General features: G+C 38.4%; 2 protein-coding genes across 2 annotated transcripts; both read right to left on the bottom strand.

The window, feature by feature from the left end:
- Positions 1-1,756: 1,756 nt before the first annotated feature.
- On the bottom strand, positions 1,757-3,609 carry LOC145004179 (uncharacterized). Its single transcript, XM_078963066.1, has 2 exons — positions 3,352-3,609; positions 1,757-2,702 (listed from the first exon to the last, which is right to left on the bottom strand). The coding sequence occupies exons 1-2, from the start codon at positions 3,581-3,583 to the stop codon at positions 1,912-1,914; spliced, it is 1,023 nt and encodes a 340-aa protein (XP_078819192.1). The 5' UTR covers positions 3,584-3,609; the 3' UTR covers positions 1,757-1,911.
- An 8,501-nt stretch (positions 3,610-12,110) lies between these two features.
- Positions 12,111-14,281, bottom strand: LOC145005521 (uncharacterized). The gene is made up of 2 exons (XM_078964601.1): positions 14,034-14,281; positions 12,111-13,035 (listed from the first exon to the last, which is right to left on the bottom strand). Exons 1-2 carry the CDS (start codon positions 14,263-14,265, stop codon positions 12,245-12,247), a joined length of 1,023 nt encoding a protein of 340 aa, XP_078820727.1. The 5' UTR covers positions 14,266-14,281; the 3' UTR covers positions 12,111-12,244.
- Positions 14,282-22,577: the final 8,296 nt, after the last annotated feature.

The following is a 22,577-nucleotide window of genomic DNA, read 5'->3' as shown; positions in this document are numbered from 1 at the left end:
CTGATCAGAACACTCGTATGAAAGACTGTGGTAGGATCACAATACTTGTATGGAAGACCATGCTTGGATCATGGCACGAAAGACTACAATTGGGCTAAAGCAACAAAAGTGACTATATGATTATGGTTGGATTATTGCATTATATGTGTTAAAATATACCCCTAGGGCTAGGCCCACTAATATGTACGATGTGCATGAGAGGCGTTGAAGCGGGGGGGGGGGGGGGGGGGGGAGGGGGGTGTACACGGCCTAATTTTTTATTATATATATATATATATATATATATATATATATATATATATATATATATATATAGGGTTAGGTTATATTGTTCTAACTTTTTATTGTGTGCATGTATGATTGATTCTGAACCAATCATTTAATTATTTTAAGAAAGTAATTAATGCATATTAGATGTTAAAGATATAATGAGCATTAATAAGAACTTCAACATTTAATATGCATTAATTACTTTCTTAAAATAACTAAAATGATTGGTCTATAATCAATCCTACAAGCACACAATAGATAGTAAAAACATTTGAACCTAACACATTCTCTCTCTCTCTCTCTCTCTCTATATATATATATATATATATATATATATATATATATATATAGACACACACACACACATACACACACACTTATAATAACGACAATGGCCCTTTTTATCTAGCTTGTCCTGGACCTTTGAGGATATTTAATTCCTCAGGATCGACCCTGATGGTATGTGGTATTTTGGGGAACTTATTAAACTCTGTGCTTATGATTTTATTTTTGAATGTTTCAGGTACTTCTGGTTTGAAATAGAAGGACCCCACTTGATCGCACTGCATGCCAAGAGTATTATTCCACACTATTCTATGATTTACTATGATGTTTGAGATTACATTACACTTGATTATCTTTTGAACAATTTATTGAATGCCCACAGATTGTTTAAAAATGGAAATTTTACTCAAAATTTCTAGGACGTTACAAACATTTATGTAATAGCCCTTAATTTTAGTATTTTGACTAGGTGACGGGTAGTAACAGAAAACGGCATATTATACCATTTGGGATAATACACGAAATTAAGTAAAGTAGAATGACTAATTTGTGAAATAAAGATAAAGTTTTGAGATTAAATCATCGTAGGGTTTTGAAGTATCATTTGTGTTTGGAAGAAATAAAGGAAATAGAGAGGATAATAGAGTTTATAATGCTTTTGTGGATTCAAAACCGTTTTATGAGGAAATTCGATTTGGCGTTTTCTTAGTACAATTTTATCCATTGATCGAGTTTCAAGCTAAAATATCAATTCCTAGTATCCATGTTTAAGGTTGGCAATGAAAACGGTGGAAACCAGTAGTATTACAATATGTAATGATAGTTTTATAGGTGTTAGAAGTAAGATTCTAATGCCTTGTATCAATTTCAATCAATAAAATCCACTAAACTTTATCATATTATGGTTTAAGATTAAAAAATATTTATTTTATAAAAAATTGATAAAATTATAATACTCCGTCCGTTCCAAAATCGTTACCTATAAAAGAAAACAGATTAAGAAAACATTAATTATCACTAACTTTATTAAATGAAATGATAATTTTATCTTTTTTTTTTTTGCATTTAATTTCATTCTTTTATTGTATTTAATTTCAATAGTTGGTTAACTAATAACTAAAGGTATTTTGATAAAATGAATATTTATTTTTAAAATTAAGCTATTATTTTAAGAAAACATAGACTGTATTAACATGGCATGGAAGAAATATCATTTTGCTTCATTTCTCTATAAAGTAACATGAAACATTGCATTACATTTTCCATTGAGATATTGAACATTCCAACGGATTTTATTAATTATTTATCATGATATTATTTCACAATACTTTGAAGATCTTCAGTTCACTTCATCCCTCATTTCTTGCAAACAATCCCATTTCCACGGAATAATCCCTTCGCAGAACAATCCAATGTTCCATACTCCTTAATCATACTATTCTCTTTCTCTGCAACATTACTGGAATCGTAAATGCAGTTTGCACAATCGGAAGACAACAAAGACGTCGTTCTATACTTGTCTTCTCCTCCCACAACCGCCATAGCAACCCCTGGCTTCGCCGGATTCTTAAAATCCGGCTGATATGTCCTTCCCAAAACCCCTTCAACTCCATCGGAAAGTCCGGTAAACTTAAACTGCACTTCCAAATGAGCAAAACAGTCATCAGAAGGCACATTGTAGCCGTGGATCTTGTCATCTTCCGCTGTAACCGGAACCACATTCACCAAAATCTCCACAACTCCAGGTATGTTCACCATCACACTGTTCACCTCAGAAGTTCTCTCCACTTCGATTTCACCCTCCGGCGACTTCCACGACGATAACCCACCAAGAGCTAACGAAACGTCTTCTCCATCGTAGGAGAATTTCAAGTGGTCGATTCCTCCGTCCCAGGTGGCGGATTTAGTTGCTTCCAGGGAGAAACTGTGTGAGTTGAAAAGGAGACCCAAGGCTTGGATCCAGGTGAAGGGCCTGGTTCTGCCGGTGGGTTGGTGGCCGATGAATCGTCCGTTGATTTGGAGGTTTGAATCGGAGACCAAACTAAAATGCTCGTTGGCCTTGCCGTGAAAGTAGAAGACGATGCTGTCTCCTCCGATGAAGCGTGGGTCGTAGCATGCAGATCCCGGTGTGTCACACTCTGGTTTGTCTATAAAGCAACATATATGTTTATTTATTCATGTAATAGTACATTCATGTTATTTTTTCTTTTATTTTATACAATCTATTTTAAAAGATCTACGATCTTATTAATTAGCATTATATTTTCAACTTTTTTTCCTAATTGAAAGAATATACTTTGGAAAACCTATGTGATATTCTACACAACATTACACCAGTTAAATATTCAAGTCTTATATAGACACACAAAGTAAATTAAAGTATGTGTTAGTGTTCTTAAGAAAAGTTAACAAGATTTTAAAAAATATATTACTGTAATATGAATAAAGTAAAATAAGATGCATGGCATAATAAAAAATCACTAAAATCACATTGTTATTTTCTTTTTATATATTTTACCCTAGCTAGAATGAACTTTTAAACACTATACCAAGTTGGTTTTTATCAAATAGTTGTCTAGAACATAATAAAGATCAGGGGCGGATTTAGGGGGTTCGGGGTGGCACCGGCAACCCCTAAATTTTCCGGTCGCAGTGGAAAAATTTTCGAAATTTTTTAAAATTTTTATTTTTTCTACTATCGTGCAACCCCTAATCTTCCCGTGCAACCCCTACTATGAAATCCTGCATCCGCCCCTGATAAAGATATGACAGGAAATTCAATTTAGGAATTCTTACTGTGTTTGCATTGGGCCTTGCATTTTGGAGAATAGCAATCAATGCGACAAACTTTAGTGTTGGGGTCGTTGGAGCTGCTTTCAGGGCATTCAGAAGGGCATGAGATATATTGACCCGGGCAACGGGAGTCATGACTGCAGTAACTGGATGTATAAGCTTTCACTTGTGTAATGGCACCCGAAACAACAATTGTTGCCAAAATGATAAAAAACAAACATCTTTTGCTTGCCATTTTCTTTGTGTTGGTTATAAGAATAAGTCTTCTTAATGCTCTATTTATAGAATCATAGTTGGGGATGGGGGCTTTAATTTATTCACTACTTCTATATGTCAACGTTGTAACTTGTGAAAGCTTATTGATTTTAGGTCAAGATATCGCAACATTGGTTATCTGTGATTAAGGTTTTGTACGTGTAAAGAAAACCTTTAAAAATCAAGCAACTTGAAGTTGTATATTATCCATAAAAAGTCAATTTCTCAAGGAAGCATAAAAAGGTTTGATGGATAGGGGAAGGGGGAACCATTTTGGTTTAAAGAAATCTAATTTATTCGACTAAAACTTCAATAAAACTTAAAGCTGGTGATTGGTGATATTAGATTCCATGGCTTGTAAAATATTACTGGACAACTCCATGTAGCTTAGAAAAAACAAAAGCGGCATGTTATCTTATACCCTTAAAACTCCTTTGCTTGCATGCGAGATAAGGAACATGTTAGACCCAACAAATACTATGTGTATTTATGGTCACTTTTATGATTACTATTGGGTGTATTTACATAGGTTACCCTGAATCTGATCTTGTCGAAAAATGTACAAAATTAAATGCATGTCGTTATTTCCCCTATACATCAAAATTCTTGAAACAAGTTAGATTAATATAAATTGTTAACATATAAAATTTTCTAGAACACCATATTATAAAACCCACATCACCAAGAAGCCAATAGAAAAAACAATTTCAAATTAATAGTATTATTCTGGTTTTGTGACCAAGAAACCTAATTAACGTGAAGTTTACGATGGCATTTCGGAAACTCCAAATAATCCACCAAGTGGTAAAAAAAACCGTTTCTAAAGCCGCCTTTTTTGGTAGTAGACACCCGAGCCATATTAATCCACATGATCATTTCTACAAATCTATCAAGGGCACTCGAATCCATCCCTTTAAATTGTTAACATATAAAATTTTCTAGAACACCATATTATAAAACCCACATCACCAAGAAGCCAATAGAAAAAACAATTTCAAATTAATAGTATTATTCTGGTTTTGTGACCAAGAAACCTAATTAACGTGAAGTTTACGATGGCATTTCGGAAACTCCAAATAATCCACCAAGTGGTAAAAAAAACCGTTTCTAAAGCCGCCTTTTTTGGTAGTAGACACCCGAGCCATATTAATCCACATGATCATTTCTACAAATCTATCAAGGGCACTCGAATCCATCCCTTTAAATAACTCATTCCGAATTTTAGCCACAACTTGACCCTTCAAGAAAAGATGCTCTAATTCCCCCACTTGTAAAAAAACGCAAAGTACAATGTACCCAAGGAACACCAAACATATTTATCACTAAATTCGATCTATGGAGAAAACGAGTCTTTCTAGTAGATATATTTCCATCTGGTAAAAAAATCACCTATATGGCTCCTAAAGCATTTATTGTGAGATCCCCATCCATATTCAAATCCCAACCCGTCTATGAGGTTGGTCACCGGGATGAACATCAGTAGGAATCGAAATCGATCAACTCCACAAATTCATATTCTTGTTGACCTTCTCTCAACTCCATACGCCAATTCCAACACCAAGAAAAATCAATCCACATCTCAATAACGAAATAATCTATATTTCTTTAACACCCGTGTTCTAGTATGATTTAGCTTTTATTATCTAGCGCTAAAGATGGAGTCTTAGGAAAAACTATGTGCCATGGTGTGGAGCAAGGATGCCCACGGTGTGACATTGAATAGATGGAACACATATTTTATTGAGCCACCACAGCGTGGCCAAAAGTTTCCAAGACGTGAGAACTGTTTTGGCCTAAGCCCATCATTTTTTAGGGTTTCATTCGTATTTAAACCCCTCTAAACCCATTTTTGGGTTCATTATCAGCCTCTAAGCCCTCTTTCATGTTAGAAAAACCCTAGACTTCATCCCTTCTTGAGCGTTTTGGAGCATTCTTGGCTTGAATAAGAAGAAGAAGAAGAAGAAGATGATGATGATCTTTTGGTGGAGCTTGCAAGGAATCAACATTATCGTCACCTCATATTATCTCTGGACCTTTGTAAATATCCAAGTTGTTTGCTTTATGTTATTTGGGGGTTAGATCTTGAATATTAACCAATGTTCCTCATGTTTGAGCAAGTTTAGACGGAAAGAACTCATAAAGTTGGCAACTTTATGACTATCCTGAGTCCCAAGTGTGTTATATGTTATGGATCTAGTCTTTGATGGAAGTTCTTATCATTTGCCTTAGTTTTGGCCTTTAGGGTTCATATTTTTACCTAAGATGGATCTTACATATGTATTGGACATACATGTCTATAAAGCTTCCACCTTTATGATAGATCTAGTTTTAGAAACCCTTCTGGAGTAGTTGGTTTAAGGACTTTTTCCGATTAAGGGCTTAATGATTAAAACATTATCGATTTTGGCTTTATTTGGACCTAAGGTTAGAGATCTTGATCTCTTTGGGTTTCTTAATGGTTAAAGATGGAAACTTTATCCATTCAAACAATAGTATGAACCAAATCAAAACTTTGGAGCCCTTAGGATCAAGGGAGGCAACTTAATCCATTAAGCTGTTGAATACTTAGTGCGCACGATATAGCACTAAGTCGCCACGGTGTGGGAATATGGAATATCACAATGGACTGTTGCTGGAGGGCCATAGCGTGACCATAGATGGTAACGATGTGGTGGTTGACTAAAGTCAATGTTGGCTGTTGACTTTGAGCGTTAACTTTTGGCATGGGTTAACTTATTAGTCAATCTTTATTTTTATAAGGTAGACTTAGGGTTTGCCTTGTGTGAATTGTTAGGAGGTGTTTTGCACCCATCTTTTGGAGGTGAGAGTTGTTAGGTGTGATCAGTGCGAAGTTGCGCGAGCTTTTAGTCAGCATTGTGATTCAGGTGAGTTTGATTACTATACTATAGGACATTAGGGATTGCATGTGCTTGTAGTATTTGTGACTCCTGTTGTATGTGTTGTATGCATGTGTGCCTGTTTTCTATATATATATATATATATATATATATATATATATATATATATATATATATATATATATATATATATATTATGTAGGGTGAAATAGACTCGGTACAACCTTGTGCTAACATATGAGTTGAAATAAACTTGGGGGTGAAATAACCTCAGAGGTGAAATAGACATGGTATAACCTTCGTCTGGCATATGAGTTGAAATAGACTTGAGGGTGAAATAGACCTGGGGGTGAAAATAGACCCGATACAGCATTGAGCTAACATATGTGTATGGTATGCAGTATTTTGGGAAACTCACTAACCTTCTGGTTCAAAAGGGAAGGGCCTGACTTGATCACAACACATCCACCCATGTTTCCACACTTTGTGATTTTGGGATTGTACTCTGATAACTATTTTTACTTGGATATGCTTTTGAATGATTTAAAATGATAAAGGGTGTTTATGGATCAATTAAAAATAAAAAATTTACCTTATAATTTTTGGGATGTTATCATTTTTTGCCGAATAAATGTAACATTTGTTCTTCCAATATGTTTTTGGATTATTTAAGTTTTTTGGGTTTTTCTTGAGTGGTAACACAACGGATTGAGGGGCATGACACGATTAAGTTGCGGTGCAATGGGTTTCTTTGGATATACCCTAGAAGCTTAGGGTTTTGGGCCTATTTAAAGGCAAATTTTCCAAGGGTTGTGTCATTTATTAGCCTCCAACCCTAAATAATATTCTCTCATCTAAACCTTATCCTCTTTTTATCCTTCATGTTCATTGGAGGTGTGTTTGATGAGCTTATGTGGCTAAACAAGTAGCTTTTATGTTCAATAAGCTAGATTTATAGTAGATTCAACTTCCTAACCTCATTCTGGACCTCTATAAGTGATCACGATCCTTGATTTATATGTGATCATGTTAAGAACTAGGATGTAGATGTGTTTTTGGGTCTCTTTGGTCCCTTATGCTAGAAGCTTTGGAGTTTATAGAATTCCAGAACATTAGACTTGTAATTATTGGATGTCTGGACATTCGAAGACCTTTGGAGTGTATGTTTGGGGTTCCTTTTGAGCCATGCAAGAAAGGAAGTCTTTTTGGGACTCATTTTGAGTTAGGTTTCTTATTGGATTTGAATGATTCAAAGGCAGGGGTAAAGTTGAAAACTTTATCTATTAAGATATGTTGGAAATAAATGGATGCTTAATGTCATAACTAACTGGTATAACTTTGGGAATAATAACAAAGTCTTTGTAGGGTCGCCCTCAAGAGCTAAAATAGCTAAAAAAGATTTAAGAGAGTGAGATAAATATTTTATTATTTATCATAGCTTAATAAATTAATTAGAAACATGTTACAATTAATTTTGAATTAATTAAAATTAATCATAAAATTATTTAAAGGTACAAGGAGTGAATATTAATTGCTCAATAGTTGTGAAATTGGAATATTTTGGAACCCTAGAGAGGGATGGAAAAATTGAAGGAATATGCTCTTAAAGGATTTTCATCTACAGGTATTGATAAGGCATGTATTTGAATTAGGATTAAATCTAATTATTTAATTAATTCAAACATGCTTTCTCTGCAAGATTACTCAGCTATAAATAGACCCTTACGGTCTTCATAATTTTGTCATTAACATCCTTACTCTATGAAAATTCTTTCTCTAGATAAATCTACCTCTCTCTAGCTCACACAATCATATAATATAGTGTCTTGCAACTAGATCAACTCACAAACTGCTGAACATCACTCTTTAACATATCATGGTATCTCACCTTCTTCTTCTCTTCATCCGCCACATACTGCGAACCAACAACGCCCTCTCACGGAACATATTGGTGATCTCATCCATCATCTCAGTAGTCTGGAAAAGGTTCTATAACTCCTTCGCCAGCTGTTGTACCTCAATTACCAGTGCAAACTCGGCTCGAAATCTAGTCACACAATCATCCAAGTCTTAGACTCAATCGCCTCACCTGCCAAGGCATGTCCTACCTCCTCTCACCAATATCGCGCTCTTTCTTTCCGAAGACAGGAAGCAAGTCTGACCTTTATCCCATTAAGACAACTTCTAGCGTTATATGAGCCCCAAGAACAACAAAGTTTCAATCTTTAAGGTCCCTTTGTGGTCATGCATGAGTTCTAGCCATTTCCATGGAAGTTAGTCGTCATATTTCAAGTTTGGGTCCATTTGGTGGGTTGCAAGCCACCAAGTAATCGAATTTATGAATTAAGACACTCTAGTGGACTCAGATCTGTGTTTGGAGCTTAAGGTCTTAATGGATTAAGCCTTATTGAAGTTTATGGCTTAATACGTTGGGAGTACAAGCTAGTACACTTAGCGTACAGGGCGTGTAGCCTGTACGCTTAGCGTACAGAGGAGTATGACCTACGTACTCGCTGATTTTGGGCTCCACGTCATTTGGGCTTCGGTTTGGGCCAATCTTTGGACTTCTTAGCTTCTAGGCCTTAGTGGGCCATCAGGAATCAATTATTGGGCTAAGGTTATGTTTGGGCTTAAGCGAAGGCCAATTTGAGGAGTTGGGCCTAATTTAGAAATGTGGGCCATTAGTAGGCCTTAAGTGGGCCATTTGTGGGCTTGGAAAAATTAGATGGAATTGGGCCTAGGATATGGTCTAAATTAGACCAAGGGGTAAAATGTTCATTTTTACCCTAAAAATGATTATTAGATTTTGACTAAGTGTTATTGTGATAATGATGGTTGGGGAGTCGTTGGAGCAGCCGTTAGAGATTCCTTACGATGAGATTTCGCATTCAGCTCTGTGAGATGAGTTTCCTCCTGTAGGAATGGGTTGAAGTCACTAATGTCGGTCCGTTTTTGTATGTTAGTATATTCCGGACTAAGGTCCGATGCCTGGAAGTGGCCGATGTAGGTTTATATGTTTCCGAACTTCGGTCTGATGTCGAGAAAAGCTTGAGGAATGTGTGTATGGTTGATGTCTTCGTGATTCTTGCATGTGCTTGTTTCATATGTTTCCGGACTTCAGTCTGTTGCTGGGGAAAGCCCGAGGAATGTTTGTATGCTTCCGGATTTTAGTCCGATGTCGGGTAGGGCCCGAGGAATGTTTATATGTTTATGTTATGTGATCGTTTATGTATTTGTTGATATGATTATATGTATACCAATATTTTCTCAATGTCGGGAGGGGCCCGATGCTGTGTGGGGCCCGATGTAGTGGGCAAGTCCCATGTTATGTTATTAAGTGATTTTGTGATTATGTGATTATGTATAAGGTATGTGGTAGTTTGGGGAGAGTCACTAAGTTTCGTGCTTATAGTTCTCAGTTTTGGTTTCAGGTACTTCTGGTAGCAAAGGGAAGAGCTTGGGATGACTGCAGTGCACACACCTTGATTTTAGGCTGGGATGTTTTTAATCTGATATGTTTGAGAGAGTTTTATGATGTTTTGAGAAACAATGACGTATGACTTTTATGTGATGATTTGATAACTAGGGTTTAATTAATAATTAAAAAATGAAATATTTGGACCGTATTTTTTTGGATGATTTAAGCGGACTTCGAGGATGAAGTCTGAGTCAAGTGATGGAGATTTGTAGCACCCCGATTTTTGGTAAGTTTCCCTTTTCCCCTCAAACCTTAGAATTGAGCATTTTGACCCTTGCAGCTAGTACACGGGGTATACCCATATGGTACGCTTAGCGCATTTTGACCATTGCAGCTAGTATGCGGGGTATACCCATATTGTACGCTTAGCGTACTGGCTAGAGAACAGACCTGGACTTCAGGAACGTAGGCTGGGCGTACGCATGGATTTAGAAACCCCTAATGTGGGTTGTTGCACCCTATAAATTCATCCTTAACTTTTAGACTTGGCCTTATTTCATGTCCCTCACCCTATAGAAAACTCTAAATGTACCTTTTAGCCCCCCATCTTGCATCTTGAGCTTTTGAAGTAAAAGTTGGTGTCTTTTGATCCATATTTGAAAAACCCTAGAAGGAAGTGAAGTCCATAGCTTGGTGGGATATTGAAGATCCATAACCTCTACATATTTTGCAAGGATTGTAAGGCATCAAGTTCTTATCTTGAATACTAGTCGCTTAAATCTCTTTTGGGGTCAATTTGTTATGTTTTAAGCCATGGTTGGGTGGATGATTGGACTAGGACGTCCCAAAAGACTTATCCTTTTAGATCTAGGCTTTCATGGCCTCCTCATGCATAAAGGTGCCATCTTTATGAAGTTAAGAGTCTCATGCAAGCATTAACTCATGTATTAAGCCGGTTTTAAGCTAAAGAGCCTTGTTTAGCATTGCATGAATGTAAAGTTAGCAACTTTACGTGTTTTCTCAACTCAATAAGGTCAGATCTCTGTTTTGGGGTGTTATCTGAAAGTATTAAGAACTTAATGGGAGAATGGGCTTAGCAGGGGAGTACACTGGGCGTACCAGCCGGTACGTACAACGTACAAACCTCATTATGTGTATGCCAAGCGTACTTAGTCTGTGGGCTTGCAGTTTTCGGCTTTTTGAGTGGACTGCCATTTTGGGCTTAGATACTTGGATTCTCTTTGGATTTCTAGATATGAGTGTTTTGGGTTGATTTGGGAGTTGGACCTTAGGATAAGGTCCAATAAGGAGTCGGGCCCAATTTGAAAAATTGGGTCAATTATGGGTCTTGAAATAATTTAGGCATTTTGGATCGAAGATTTGAACTTGGGTCTTGACCCAACTAGGTAAAGGATAAAATGGATATTTACCCTAAGTATGGATCCTTAGACAAGAATAGTATTCCAATTGTTAATTAGATGTTTGTTTACTGAGATAGTTTGGGATTTTCTATGAGTTAGCAGTCAGGGAGGTATTAGAGGCGAGAAACCAATAGCGGCGACATATTAATATTAGCGGCGACTGTGTTTTAGTGGCGACAGAGAGGTATTAGAGGCAAGAAACCAATAGCGGCGACATATTAATATTAGCGGCGACTAACAGGGTAATATGGACGAAGCATTAGCGGTGACCTTTTTGCAGCGACATGTCGCCGCTATTATCTTTAGCGGCGACAGATGCTATCTTTCGCGCCGTAGTCGTCGCCGCTAATGCCCGCATTTCTTGTAACGCTAGAGCAAAAAAAGAATTACGAAGTAGAGATCGAAGTTGGGTTTTGGATCCATAAATTCCACATAACATGAAATTTATGATTCTTATGAGAAACCCAAGAAAAAACACCACAACATCGTCAAATATCGTATCCCTCTTAGGTTTGGGAGTGTAAAAAACAAACTTATTCTGAAAACGTGATATGCACCACCAAGCAGCTTTAATAATCACTTCTATGACTTGTTTCTTGACCGAAGGCAGCACCAAATTTTCCAAAAAAGTCTCGTGCGGTTTTTGAACCAAACTAATACATTAAGCCTTTAAGGCATTTTCCTTGGTTCATATATTTTTTAAGTTTTATTGGTGTGACTCGTTTTTATACCGTAGCAGTGCCTTATGTTAAGATTAAAAACTTCTGTTTTATGAAAATGTTGATAAAATTATAGCATCATTTTGGTTCATTTTCGATCAAGATAACATTGCACATTGCATTGCATTTTCCATTGAGATATTGAACATTACAACGGCATTTATAAATTATTAATCGATGATTTTATTTCATAATACGTTGAAGATGTTCACTTCATTTCACCCCTCATTTCTTGCAAACAATCCCATTTCCACGGAACAATCCCTTGGCAGAACAATCCAAAGTTCCATTGTCCTTAATCATACTATTCTCTTTCTCTTCAACATTACTGGAATCGTAAATGCATTTTGCACAATCGGAAGACAACAACGACGTCGTTCTATACTTGTCTTCTCCTCCAACAACCGCCATAGCAACCCCTGGCTTCGCCGGATTCTTAAAATCCGGCTGATATGTCCTTCCCAAAACCCCTTCAACTCCATCCGAAAGCCCGGTAAACTTAAACTGCACTTCCAAATGAGCAAAACAGTCATCAGAAGGCACATTGTAGCCGTGGATCTTGTCATCTTCCGCAGTAACCGGCACCACATTCACCAAAATCTCCACAACTCCAGGTATGTTCACCATCACACTGTTCACCGCAGAGGTTCTCTCCACTACGATTTCACCCTCCGGCGACTTCCATGACGATAACCCACCAAGAGCTAACGAAACGTCTTCTCCGTCGTAGGAGAATTTCAGGTGGTCGATTCCTCCGTCCCAGGTGGCGGATTTAGTTGCTTCCAGGGAGAAACTGTGTGAGTTGAAAAGGAGACCCAAGGCTTGGATCCAGGTGAAGGGCCTGGTTCTGCCGGTGGGTTGGTGGCCGATGAATCGTCCGTTGATTTGGAGGTTTGAATCGGAGACCAAACTAAAATGCTCGTTGGCCTTGCCGTGAAAGTAGAAGACGATGCTGTCTCCTCCGATGAAGCGTGGGTCGTAGCATGCAGATCCCGGTGTGTCACACTCTGGTTTGTCTGCAAAGCGACATATATGTTTATTTATTAATTAATGTAATATAGTAGTACATTCGTGTTACCTTTTCTTTTATTTTACACAATCTATTTTAAAAGATCTACCATCATATTAGCAATATATTTTCATTTTTTTTTCTCCTTGAAATAATATACTTTGGAACATAGTCGTATAATTGGCTGAAAATGCCACGTTTTCCGTACCAGATCGCTCATACCAAAACGCGGTATGATTGCATTCCGGGCTCGCTCGGGATCACGGTTTAGATTGTGAAATTGACATTCCGAAAATGCAATTGCTTTGTACCTGATGTTGTTTGGATCGCGAATTATACGATTCAAAACTGAACAACCCTCTACTCTCAAAAGCATTGAAATTTGACTTTATTTTTATGGTATTCGGTTTTTACTTTGCGTTTCCACACTTCATTATTTGGATCTTGGTAAAGAAGGAAGTGAAGAGAGATGAATAGCAGTCCGACATAGATTAGAAATTAATAGGAGAAAGAAATAGCTTTTTTTCTTTGGTTGTAATTGTATGCGTGAATACATGAAAGCAAGACTATTCATTCAAAGACTTTTAAGTTTTAACATTCATCGGTTTATCTAATTCTACACGTGTGAATGAAGAAGAGCATAGGCTTCTCCAGTGAAAATCTATGTGATTTTCTACACAACATTACATTGTTTGAGTTCTTAAGAAAAGTTAAATATTCAATTCTTATCTAGACACACAAAGTAAATTAAAGTAAGTATGTGTTTGTGTTCTTAAGAAAAGTTAACAGATTTTTAAAATATATTACTGTAATATGAATAAATTAACTTAAGATGGTATAATAAAAAAATCACTAAAATCACATTGTTATTTTCTTTTTCTATATTTGACCCTAAAATCATCTTTTAAACACTACACCAAATTGGTTTTTATCAAATAGTTGTCTAGAACATAAAAAAGAAATTTAAGAACGATACGACAAGAAAATCAATTTAGGAATTCTTACTGTGTTTGCATTGGGCCTTGCATTTTGGAGAATAGCAATCAATGCGACAAACTTTAGTGTTGGGGTCGTTAGAGTTGCTTTCAGGGCATTCAGAAGGGCATGAGATATATTGACCCGGGCAACGGGAGTCATGACTGCAGTAACTGGATGTATAAGCTTTCACTTGTGTAATGGCACCCGAAACAACAATTGTTGCCAAAATGATAAAAAACAAACATCTTTTGCTTGCCATTTTCTTTGTGTTGGTTATATATAAGAATAAATCTTCTTAATGCTCTATTTATAGAATCATAGTTGGGGAGGGGGGCTTTAATTTATTCACTACTTTTATATGTCAACGTTGTAACTTGTGAAAGCTTATTGATTTTAGGTCAAGATATCGCAACATTGGTTATCTGTGATTAATGTTTTGTACGTGTAAAGAAAACCTTTAAAAATCATGCAACTTGAAGTTCTATATTATCTAAAAAAAGTTAATTTCTCAAGGAAACATAAAAAGGTTTGATGGAAAGGGGAAGGGAGAACCATTTTGGTTTAAAGAAATCTAATTTATTCGAGTAAAACTTGAGTAAAACTTAAAGCTGGTGATTGGTGATATTAGATTCCATGGCTTGTAAAATACTACCGGACAACTCCATGTAGCTTAGAAAAAACTAAAGGGGCATGTTATTTATACCCTTACAACTCCTTTGCTTGCATGCGAGATAAGGAACATGTTAGACCCAACAAATACTATATTACTATATGTATTTATGGTGTGTATTTACATAGGTTACCCTTAATCCGATCCTGTCGAATAATGTACAAAATTAAAAGCATGTCGTTATTTCCCCTAAAAATCTCACTTCTTAAAACAAGTTAGATTAATATGCATCGTTAACATATAAATTTTTCTAGAACAACGCCATATTATAAAACTCACATCACGAAAGAAGCCAATAGAAAAAACAATTTCAAATTAATAATATTATTCTAGTTTTATAACCAAGAAACCTAATTAATGTGAAGTTTACGGTTTTTACTAAGTAACCACAAAAAAATGACTCATATAAACTCAATAATAGCTATTTTTTCCGGTTAATGTCACAAAAGATTGCATTTCAGAAACTCTAAATCATCCACCAAGTGGTAAAAGCAACCATTTCTAAAGCCGCCTTTTTGGTAGCAGACACCCGAGCCAAATTAATCCACATGATCATTTCAACAACATTATCAAGGGCACTCGAATCCATCCCTTTAAATAAGTCATTCCGAATTCTAGCCACAACTTGGCCCTTCGAGAATAGATGCTCCAATTTCTCCACCTGTAAAAAAAATGCAAAGTACAAAGCACCCAAGGAACACCAAACACATTTATCATCAAATTCGATCTATGGATAAGAGTCTTTCTAGTAGACATATTTCCATCTGGTAAAAGAAATTACCTATATGGTTCCTAAAGCGTTTATTGTGAGATCCCCATCCATATTCAAATGCCAAACCCGTCTATCAGGTTGGTCACCGAGATGAACATCAACAAGAATCGAAATCAACTCCACAAATTCATATTCTTCTTGACCTCCTCGAAATTCCATGCGCCAATTCCAGCACCAAGAACCATTAATCCACATCTCAATAACGAAATAATCTATATTTTTGTAACACCCGTGTTCTAGTATGGTTTAACTTTTTATTCTTTAGGGCTAAAGATTTTTGGGAAAAACTATGTGCCACGGTGAGGAGCAAGGATGCCCACGGTGTGGCATTGAATACATGACACAAACATTTTATTATAACATCCAAAAAATATGATCCAAAGTTTTCGTTTTTAATCATTTAGGAAAAACTATATTTCATCAAACATCATAATAACAAAACCATAAATATGAAAACATTATAAATCATGTATCTCAAAATCTCATATCATCTATCAATGTATCAAAATCATATGTCAAAATATTAAATTGAATCCTCCCATGCTGAAAACTGTGGCGTGTGTCATGTAGTCATCTTGAGCTCTTCCCCTTACTAGCGGAAGTACCTAAAACCAAAACTGAATACTGTAAGCACAAAGCTTAGTGAGTCTCCCCAAACTACCACATACCATACACATACATGCAACTAGGAGATACATGCCCCGCCCACTCTCATGGAGATTCGGGCCCCGGCGACAATCCACTGTCTAGGAGATTCGGGCCCCGCGCACAGTCCGCTAACTACGAGATACGGGTCCCGCCCACACTTCGCTGGCTATGAGATACAGGCCCTGCCCCCACTCGGCTGCTATGAGATACGGACCCCGCCCACACTCAGCTACTAAACATACATACAAGTATCACACATACAACAAGTATAACTAAATCTATCAATCAGTCATGGATATCCATACTCAAATAAAGTTATCAGATACGAGCCCCGCCCACACTCGACTAAGTGGGAGATATGGGCCTCGCCCAAACTTGGCTACTAATCATACATATGTGGGTCAGACTTGGTGCCTTCGACCCGTTTTACAGGAGGAAAACTCATCTCGCACTGCTGAAGTCCCGTAGATAATTCCCTAGCTATTGGCAGACAAGTCCCCTAACTGTCAATCGTCAAAGAAAATCTAATTAACTATTTGGGTTTAAAAGCATGACCATAAATACACACTTGGGGTAAAAGGATCATTTACCCTTAACATATTCAAAACCAAGGCCCAACTCATAGTCTAAAGGCCCAAAAGTCAAATAATCAACCAAGACCTAACATATGGTCCAATTTTCCATATTAGGCCCTAACTTGTACATGGTCTCACCTTAAGGCCCAACCATTTATTCTTGATCCAACACTTGGCATTCTGATGGTCCAATATCTCATAATCATCAAGGACCGATTATGGCTCATCTATGGCCCAATTTTCCAAATTAGGCCCAAACCCCACACATAGGCCTTATCCTAAAGCCCATCCAAATATTCTAGTCCATATGCTTGTTATTGGATGGCCCATCAATAGTCCAAACATCTAGGCCCAACTCAAACCCAACATAATTAGGATTTTAACATGAAATGACGATCAGGGTTAATTAAAAACACTTAACCTATTAAGGACTTAATCCATTAAGTCTGTCAATCTACTAGGTCAACATACAATGGAATCGGCATAAATCATAACTTCAGTCTACTGGTCCAGACGCGAGTCTCGGAAATCCAAACTAACATTTTCCAAAATTAGGGCTTCATTAGGTCGAGCACCACCCACTACTACCTCGGCGGTGGTGGTCGATGGCGGCACACAGCGGCAGCCACCACCTTACGGTGGTAGTGATGGTTTTTCGTTCAATCCTTCCACCAAAAAATGTTTAAAGAAGTCCCATTCTACTAAACATACTCATAAAATCACAACATACACACATAACCACCACCACACGTCGACTGTTGGTGGTGAAGCGGTGGTAGCCACCACCTCACAGTGGTGGTAGTGGATTTTCGGCCAAAAAAAGAACACATACATAATCAAAATGCAACAACAATGCACACCTACACAAAATCCATTGAAACACGCATGAACACAGTCACCATCGTGGTGGCAGGAAGCGGCCAGAGTCGCTAGCAACTTCAAAATAACCGCATGGCAGCGATGGAGAAGGGACTCGGGAAATGGCAGAAAAACGAAGGAACACAACACCGGGGAAGGGAGAAGCAACGGAGACCACGAACTCGTCGATCCTTGCATTCATCGACGACGATAACGTGCGAGATTTGGCTAGGGGCTTCCAGCTTTGTTGGCACTGGCATCGCAGAAAAGTGCTCGACTGATCATGGCTTCACCGGCAACGGTTGTGGCAGTCGATCTCGACTAGGCGGTGGATGAAGATATTACAAGTTGGCAGCTGCAATATAATTGTATGGTTACTGTTTTGTGTCTCCAAAATAATGGGATGGAAGGAGTGACGAGTATAACCCGTGCTTCTTTCAACATTTGAGCGTTTTTTTTACAAGATCAGTCCCTCCTCACTAGATCTTCTTCAACTTTAATCCAACATTTACCCTTTTGCCCCTGATTCTATAAATTCATTTCATTTTAGGTCCAAAACTTACCAAACAACCCCTCCTCTATAAGTTATTTTCAAATGAAGTCCATATATTACCATTCAGCCCCTTAGCCTTTAAAATCTATTCAAATTAAGTCCCAATAATTTACCAAGCAGTCCTTGCCCTCATAAATATTTACAAACCACTCCAGAACTTACACTTTTAATGTCCAACTTCTAAAATTGTGACAATTAACTCCTTGAGACCAACACCTTGTTATATTATTATTGATTTTAGGCCTACTATTTATTTGTTAATTTTTATATATTTTTAATTAATAATTCTCCTAGTTACATCTTGTCAAGGGTTATGATATTCTATTGAATGCTTTGAGAATTCCTCGATTAGCTCCTTGATTACTACCAGTGCTTTCTTTGTGAGTGGCCCTTGAGAATCAAGAAGTTTCCTAGTCGTTACATTCTCTCCATCGTAAAAGATTGCTACTTCTTGTTGCATATTTATATTGTTTTAGGGATAGTTTCTAACCAATCCTTCACTTCGCCGAATTCTTAAAATACGGCTGATATGTCCTTCCAAAAACCCCTTCAACTCCATCGGAAAGTATGGTAAAATTAAAGTGTACTTCCAAATGAGCACATCATCAACCAGGAGGGCATTTCGATTGACCCAGCCAAGTTTGAGGCAGTAATGCGACGGGAAGTACTGAAGAATGCTTTCGAGATTCGTAGCTTTTTGGGTTTAGCGGGCTATTATCGGAGATTTATCGATGATTTATCCCAGATTAATGTGCCACTGACCCGATTGACCAAGAAGAATGTCATATTTCGGTGGGGCACAGATCAGCAGGTGGCGTTTGAGACCCTAAGACGGAGATTATGAGAGGCTCCGATTTTAGTATTGCTTGAGGGGTTAGATGATTTAGTGGTGTACTGCTATGCATCGATTTCAGGGTTAGGAGTAGTATTGATGCAGAGGGCGAATGTGATAGCCTACGCCTCGAGGCAGTTGAAGCCTCACGAGGTGAATTACCACTCACGACCTAGAATTGGGGGTAGTGGTGTTTTCCCTCAAGATTTGGAGGCACTACTTCTATGGAGTGAGGTGCACCATCTATACCGATCACAAGAACTTGAAGTACCTGATGGATCAGCAAAATATCAACATGCGGAATAGGAGGTGGTTGGATGTCCTGAAGGATTATGACTGCGAGATCTTGTACCACATCGGGAAAGACAACGTGGTAGGTGATGCGTTTAGCCGCAATGTGGTGGGTTCCCCGATTAGGAGTGTTTGTATGAGAATGACGGTGATCTCTCCATTGTTGGATATGATCAAGGAGGCCCAGGTCGAGGAGTGAAGAAGGAAAATTGGAAAATTAAGTGGATTCGGGGGTAGTATCCTTTGTTTGTTAAGGAAATCCGATGTCTCTTGACACAGTATGGCCAGGTGTGGTTGCAGGTGACGGGAGGTATGAGACAGAAGATATTAGAGGAGGCACACAATTACAAGTTCTCTATACATCCATGGGCTATGAAAATGTATAAGGACTTAAGACTGGGTTATTGGTGGCCCTGCATGAAGTGAGAGATCGCTTGGTTTGTGGAGAGGTGCTTGACCTGCAAGAAAGTCTAGGATGAGCATCAGTAGCCTCGCGTTAAGGTTCAGCCGCTACCTATTCCCATGTAGAAGTGGGAAGAGATCACTATGGACTTCATTACGAAGTTACCAAGGACGGAGAGGGGTGTGGATCCCAATTTCTAAGAGTATATTTGCTGAGAAGTTGGCGGATATCCATGTGCGAGAGGTGGTGGCTAGGCACGAGGTGCTAATATTGGTAGTCTCTGATCGAGATGTTCGGTTTACATCCAGTTTCTGTAAGAAGTTCCACGAGGAACTGGGCACTCAACTGCATTTTGGTACAACATACCACCCCAGACAGATGGGCAGAGTGAGAGAACGATCCAAACTCTGGAATATATGTTGCATGTTTGTGTGTTGGATTTTAGGGGAAGTTGGGATACATATCTCCCAGTGGTAGAGTTTTCATACAATAACAACTACCATGCTAGTATCAATCGACCACCATTTGAGATGTTGTATGGGCGGATGTGTAGCTGGGAAAAGGTTGGACACCAGGTAATGGGGAGCACTGAATTAGTGCTCAAGACTACCATACTTATTCAACAGGTACACGACTGATTGTAGGTCGCGTAGAGCTGTCAAAAAAGATTTGCTGATCAGCAGAGATCGTATCTTGAGTTCCAAGTAGGGGATTTCATATTGTAAAAGTCATCACCATGGAAATGGATTATTAGGTTTCGAAAGAGGGGAAAGCTAGGGCCCCGATATATTGGGCCATTCAGCATTTCGGCCCGGGTGGGTAAAGTCACCTACTGCTTGGATTTGCTGGATGAGCTTAGCCAAATTCACAACACCTTCCATGTGTTGTAGCTTTGGAAGTGTGTCAGTGACGAGGCCGCGGTCGTCTCGCTGAACGAAATTCAGGTGGATGAGAGTCTGAACTATATCGAGAAGCCTATTACCATTCTTGATAGGAAGACCAAGGTTCTTCAGAATAAGGAAGTAAGGCTGGTAAAGGTGCAATGGTAGCATCGAAGGGGCTTTGAATGGACATGGGAGCTAAAGGAGGAAATACGATATCACTACTCGGATTTGTTTGGACCAGCAGACTTCGAGGACAAATTCTAGTTCAAGTAGGGGAGACTTGTAACACCTGTTCCAGGTATTACTTGAGTTATCAAGTTTTAGGGTTTTGGTACAACGATTAGGTGATTTGGGGGTCCAACTCATCGAGTAGAGGTTTCATTTATGGTTGGAGGCTGGATCGGGACCTACTCGACGAGTCATAAGGCCTGACTTGGCAAGTAGGAGCTGTTAAAAGAAACCATAATTTTTAAGGGTTTGCACCCTATTTAAAGGACATAACCGATCCTTGTGACCTCCCTTAGCAGCTTTATACCCTAGAAGAGAGTTTTCGGCCATGAACCCATCTTGAGTGAGAGAAAGAGCCTCTGTGAGCCGTTTTGAAGCATTGATGAAGGGTTTTGGAGCTTAAAGAAGAAGGAAACAGGAGAGGGACTGTAGATCCAACATCTACGTCGTATTGGCCATCATCCTAAGGTATAAAATCGTGACCTTGACCTCTAGTTGTTTAGATTTCCTTTCTTGGAAGTGAATGACCATTTTTGGGGAAAAATGGAGTCAAGCATGGATCTGGACTTATCACAAGGATATGGTCCCATATCTGGACCTCTTTAGGTCCCCAATTGCATAACGTTGCTCCCTTTATGCAGTTTAGCCTCTTTCCATGCACAAGAACCTTGTATGAAGCCTTGTTTTGGATATTTAGCCTAGGAGGACCTTGCATGCACGTAAAGTTTGCAACTTTACATTGTATCTTCACTAGGAGAAGTTGGATCTGAAGTTTAGGACCCTAGATCCCACTAGAAATGCCGATCTTGGGGAAGACTGAAGGAACTCATCGAGTCCCTTGGCTGAATCGACAAGTCGAGTAGGGTTTACTTGTTTTTGGTTCAGGGTTTTCGGTTGTCATGAGTTTTATGTTTAGGAGGTTTTGGCCTCATGAGTTTTGAGAGGGACTCGGTGAGTTACACAGGTGACTCAGCGAGTGGATGACCAACACGACTAAACTCGATGAGTTACTAGTTGTACTCGACGAGTTGAGGTCATCATGGATTGTTGACCTTGACTTTGGCGAAGGTTGACCAGGGTTGACTTTGAGGGTAATTTTGGGGTTGTGACAAGTAAGTCACTTGTTGATTATAGGCAATTGAGAAGGAGCAATGTGTGGGAAATATCTGATTTCAGTTTTTCAGTTTAGCGTTCGAGAGGTGAGTCTCCTTACCATACTAATGGGTCTAATGCACCAAGGTCGGTCCATTCTATGTTATGTGGTACACTAGCGTTTTATAGAGATATGTGGTATGATAGTTAGCTTTGTGCTAAGTGGTATGCTTGTGATTATACGAAATTATAGGTAAAGACCATGTGAGGTAGCCCATGCCACGATGGTGTAAGACCCTGGGGGAGTCCATGGCATTCTTACAAGTTTATGTATGTGTATGTAGGGTGTTAGATATTTCTGTGATTTGATATGCTAGTGATTGTATTTTATTGCATGGAAGACCCCGGGGGGAGCCTGTGGCAATTAGATGTAAGACCATGTGGGGGTAACCCATGGTATTCCCAGGTAAAGACCATGTGGGGTAGCCCATGACATGTTGGATGTAAGACTATGTAGGGTAGCCCATGACATTCCTAGGTAAAGACCATGCGGGGTAGCTCATGACACGAAGGTGTAAGACCCTGGAGGGAGCCCACGACATCCTTACAGGTTTATGTACCCATGGCTTATGTGATATATGTAGATTCATAGCTAATATGATATGTATTATGTGGATTGTGTGTGGTGTATGCTCTGGAAAACTCACTAAGCATTAGCTTACAAGTTGTGGATGTGTTTTTGGTACATCGGATCCCAAGGGCAAG

The sequence above is a fragment of the Lactuca saligna genome, chromosome 7 (genome assembly GCF_052625555.1).
Source record: "Lactuca saligna cultivar CGN05327 chromosome 7, ASM5262555v1, whole genome shotgun sequence".
In the NCBI taxonomy this organism is placed as follows: Eukaryota; Viridiplantae; Streptophyta; class Magnoliopsida; order Asterales; family Asteraceae; genus Lactuca; species Lactuca saligna.
Note: the sequence above shows the minus strand (reverse complement) of the source record. Positions and strands in the feature narration are given on the sequence as shown.

Excerpts from the sequence above, each read along its gene's own strand:
- LOC145004179 (XM_078963066.1), bottom strand. The coding sequence starts at position 3,583 with ATGGCAAGCAAAAGATGTTTGTTTTTTATCATTTTGGCAACAATTGTT. Across the intron at positions 2,703-3,351 it reads CAAGGCCCAATGCAAACACA|ACAAACCAGAGTGTGACACA; the intron begins GTAAGAATTCCT and ends GTTGCTTTATAG.
- LOC145005521 (XM_078964601.1), bottom strand. The coding sequence starts at position 14,265 with ATGGCAAGCAAAAGATGTTTGTTTTTTATCATTTTGGCAACAATTGTT. Across the intron at positions 13,036-14,033 it reads CAAGGCCCAATGCAAACACA|ACAAACCAGAGTGTGACACA; the intron begins GTAAGAATTCCT and ends GTCGCTTTGCAG.